Source organism: Arachis stenosperma, chromosome 3 (assembly GCF_014773155.1).
Source record: "Arachis stenosperma cultivar V10309 chromosome 3, arast.V10309.gnm1.PFL2, whole genome shotgun sequence".
NCBI classification, from domain to species: domain Eukaryota; kingdom Viridiplantae; phylum Streptophyta; class Magnoliopsida; order Fabales; family Fabaceae; genus Arachis; species Arachis stenosperma.
Genome location: NC_080379.1, coordinates 32,523,040 through 32,527,479, shown reverse-complemented (window position 1 = coordinate 32,527,479; position 4,440 = coordinate 32,523,040). Strand labels below are relative to the sequence as shown.

The window sequence follows — 4,440 nt, the reverse complement described above, 5'->3', positions numbered from 1 at the left end:
ATCTACCTTTACAGTTTCTATAAATCCAACCAATCTCAATGCATAGCATCAGTCAACACTCAATTAATTTCATAAGAATTAAACTCAACTAAACAAGAAGCTTTCATGATTTAAATCCAAAGCAATAAGATGCATGCATAAATCCAATGCAAAAGTAATATGCAAAACTTTATGTATGAATTAGATTGAACTATTTATTCTTAAGTCTCCCAAACCAACTAATTTAAGTCTCTATTAACAAATTGATAAATTCAAGTCTCATCATAAATTGATAACCATACATTTAGTCAATTATATTACATACATAGCATCATAAGAGAAATTAACTAAATTAACCAAATCACATTTTTTTTATAAAAAACAGGTTTAAAAAAATTAAGCAAGAAAAAGTAACTAACCTGGACCTGGTGGATGATGACGAAGTTGGACCTTGCGACGGAGGACGAAGCGTGCTAGACCAAGGAAAGAACCTGGCGATGCGAAGAACAGCGACATGCCAGCAGTGAGAAGAACGGCGGCTGCAATGGAGGCTAGGATTTGCAATGGCGGCTGCATGGAGGCATCGCAGAGAATGGTCAGTGCAAGGAGAGGAAGGAGGCGGCGACAGGATGGGCATGGGTATGGGGTTGACGGCGCAGCGGGGTTCAGAGGCGGCTAGAGAAAGAAAGGGAGAAGAGAGGTTAGAGAGAGAGAAGATTTTGAATTGAAGGGAGAGAGGGTTCACGCTTTGAGTTTTAGGTTTCATTACCGACGGTGACCCGTTGTGGGTCACCAAAATGAAACGTTTCACTAAGATAGATTTACCAGCGGATTATTCTGACAGTAAATGTTACGCTAAATTTCGTGCCTATTTCTCCTTTTTTTCCTCCAAGTATTATTAGTAAATTTACCGTAGAAAAACGAAAAATCCGCCAGTAACGATTTGATTAAACGAATTCTACAACAAAAATATCGATAAAATCGACACAAATGTTCGACGCTAAATCCAACGATAAATCCGATGCTACTCATCGTTTTTCTTGTAGTGCTTCCTTCTTAAATATCTAGAATCATTTTTCTTCACTACCAATTAATTATACCTTTGGATGCTCACAAATTTAAACAACTTGATAAATTCTTTTTAGTGTGTTTGAGAAAAAAAAACCTATATCCAAACACGATTTAATCCCATTCGCATGAATATCTAGCCCTTTTAAGAATGTCTAATGAAAATTGTTATGATTATAGCAATTAATAGAAAGCAGCAATAGTAAATTTTACCAAACCTCAAGAATTGTTATTTGCCCTAAGAATTAGGAAGAAATCGGTAGAGAAACGATGTTATAGAATTTAATAATTTAATTTTACTTATTTTTCACCGGCTCAATTGAAGCACATAAATGTAAGAATAACATAATTATAATGTTTAATTTCAAATTATTAAAAAACAAAGCATACAAGCATACAACAAAAGGAAGTAGCAATATATGGCTATATGTCCTTATTTTTCATGCAAAGGTTTCAAGTATTCTCCTACTAGACCATTGCCTTTAAATTTTCTTTCTGGACAAATGATATTAATTTAAAGTGTAATATTTTTATGATAATAGTTCCCTCATTTCTTGCAAACGATTCCCAATCCATAAGACAATTTAGTGCAATCAAGTGTGCCGATCATTTTAGCAGAGGTATCTCTCTCAGCAGAACTTTCTTGAGAGAACAAACAAGAAGCACAATCATGAGAAAGCAATGATGTTGTCTTGTAACTGTCTTCTCCGCCAACAACTGGCATTGCGACACCTGGCTTCGCCGGGTTCTCGAAATCGGGCCTGTAAGTCTTTCCAAGAACACCGTCAACTTTTGGGGACAAGCTGAAGAACCTGAACTGAACTTCCAAGTGAGCAAAGCAATCGTCCTTAGGAACTTGATAGTTGTGAATTCTATCGTCTTCCTTAGTTATTGGCACCACATTGACAAGAATCTCAGCAACATTCTCTATTGTTACTATGACGCTGTTCTTGCTGGCTACTCTCTCGACTTTGATGTCTTTTGATGGCGAGAACCATGTGGAAAGAGTGACTTCATTTAAATCTATAAATTCTCCGTTGTAGGTGAGCTTGAGATGGTCAACCTCGTTGCTCCATTTGGCCGTCTTGGTGGCCTCGACTGTGAAGGTTTGGGAGTTGAAGAGGACGCCAAGAGCCTGGATCCAGGTGTAATCACGGGCTCTGTTGGCTGGCCTGTGTCCGATGAAGCGACCATTGATTTGAAGGTTGGAATCAGAGACGAGACTGAAGTGCTGATTGCTCTTTCCATGAAAGTAGAAGACTCTGCCATCTCCGCCAATGAAGCGGGGATCATAGCATCCTGATCCAGGTGCATTGCAGTTTGGTTTGCGATCTGGAAGTAAGTAAAAAGTTAGATAAATATTTTTTTTAAAATTAGTTTTACAAAAATATAATTTGAATACCAAAATCAATCACTATATATTTTAGGGGTGAACACAGATCGGTTTGATTTGGATTTAAGGTAAAATTAAAATCGAATCGATCAAAATGTAATTAGTTCGGTTTGATTTGAATTTGCATTTTTTTTGTGCATGTATCCGAACCAAACCAAACTGATTAAGAATGAATTGATTCGATTCGGATAATTGGGTACCCGATAACTTTAAAATTCATAAAAAAATCAAATTTTTATCTTAAAAATTTAACAAGTACAATAAACATATAATATTAATATAAATAATCTAAACATATTAAACACCAAATACATTAAAAACTAAACTCATTAAAATCCAAACATATTAATAGTGAATAATCTCACTAAAAGCCACTAAAAGCTATATATATATATATATATATATTTAATTAATATATAATCGGGTTCACGAGTTGGTTCAGATTTTGCACCCCCGAACCGATACCCAAATCAATTACTAACAAAGACCATCATTGATTTGGTTCGGGTTGGACCGATTACTCGTTGATTTCAGAACCAATTTAATTGGTTCGATTCGGATTCGGACAGGTAATCGGATACCCGTTACTCGTGCTCACCCCTAATATATTTGTATATAAATATATATATTGTTTAATTAATTTTTTTTGTATTCTAATATATATTTTATAGGAAAAATCTAGGGGGCCAGCAGTTTTATTGAATTTTGGCCAGCATGTAACCAGCAGAGGAAGGTGAGCCATTGGATGAAATTTCACACCAATCTCACACCATCAAATCATCATTGATGGTTAATTGATGGCTAACAATCACAAAAATTGCTGACCCCCTAGCATTGCTCTATTTTATATTAATAGTTAATTTTATTGTACACCTATGATAATTGATATAATTGAATCCAAAAATTCCAAGATTAAAAATTACAAAAATGGTAGAATAATGTGAATGGAGGGAAATAACTTACGTCTACAAACAGCTCTGCATGTGGGTTTGTTGCAATCAATTTGACAAACCTTAGCCTTAGGATCATTCGATACACTGCTTGGGCACTCTGCTGGGCACCTTATGTATTTTCCACTGCAACGGGTTCCTCCGTAACAATTCATATAATAATATGCATTTGTCTCCACCAAACTTGAAACAAACACTAGCAAAATGATTATGACAGAACTACTTTTGGTAATTTCCATACTTAAATTCTCGTATAGAAATCAAGTCGAGTTATTATTATTAGAGCTAATTGATGTAGCAATTCAATGTTTCGCCTGTTATTTATAGAAGTAATATGTCTATACATGTTTCTTGGTTATTGCAAAAGGTGGCTTCTGGAAACTTGTTTTCAAATCAATGGTATTGGTAGCAAAGTTGAAAGTATGAACATGGGTTTCGCTGATTGCATGCAGAAACAACATTATCTTATGCAAGAAAGAATTCAAATAATGTATTCATAATTTCATATCATGGAAGGGTACAAAGTACATAAATGCTGTCAACGGATGCCTTTATAATGAAAATAGGCGGAGATAAATGGTTTTCTAAAAAATACAAGGGGAAAATAAAAAATGATTGGAGGTGAAAATGCGGAAATGTCTACAATACTGGCATTGAATCAGATACAATTTGAAGGGTTTTGTAGGTTTATTGATTGAGGCTTAAGAGAAGAACTTTATAAGTTTCCAAAAATGGAAGATCTGGATCAAGAAATCGGTCTACAGACTTTAATTTAATTTATTTTTTAGGGATTTGGAATTTTTAAATTTTAAATTTAATTTTAGAAGATAAAGTATGATCTATCTTATTTATTTAATAGGTGGGACAAAAAAATACATGAAAGAAAAAATTGGTGAGAGATTTTACTTTATCCTCTAAAATAAAAATCTAAAATTTAGAGAATCTAAATTCATTTTTTAGTGACTACCAACAAGTATATTAGGTTGCGCTATGTTCGTTTATATAGGTACAAGACACTGAGATATAGACATAGGAACACAATATTTGATA

General features: G+C 34.2%; 1 protein-coding gene across 1 annotated transcript; it reads right to left on the bottom strand.

The window, feature by feature from the left end:
- Window positions 1-1,380: 1,380 nt before the first annotated feature.
- On the bottom strand, window positions 1,381-3,660 carry LOC130969966 (uncharacterized). Its single transcript, XM_057895888.1, has 2 exons — window positions 3,404-3,660; window positions 1,381-2,379 (listed from the first exon to the last, which is right to left on the bottom strand). Exons 1-2 carry the CDS (start codon window positions 3,627-3,629, stop codon window positions 1,595-1,597), a joined length of 1,011 nt encoding a protein of 336 aa, XP_057751871.1. The 5' UTR covers window positions 3,630-3,660; the 3' UTR covers window positions 1,381-1,594.
- Window positions 3,661-4,440: the final 780 nt, after the last annotated feature.

Excerpts from the sequence above, each read along its gene's own strand:
- LOC130969966 (XM_057895888.1), bottom strand. The coding sequence starts at position 3,629 with ATGGAAATTACCAAAAGTAGTTCTGTCATAATCATTTTGCTAGTGTTT. Across the intron at positions 2,380-3,403 it reads ATGCAGAGCTGTTTGTAGAC|ATCGCAAACCAAACTGCAAT; the intron begins GTAAGTTATTTC and ends ACTTACTTCCAG.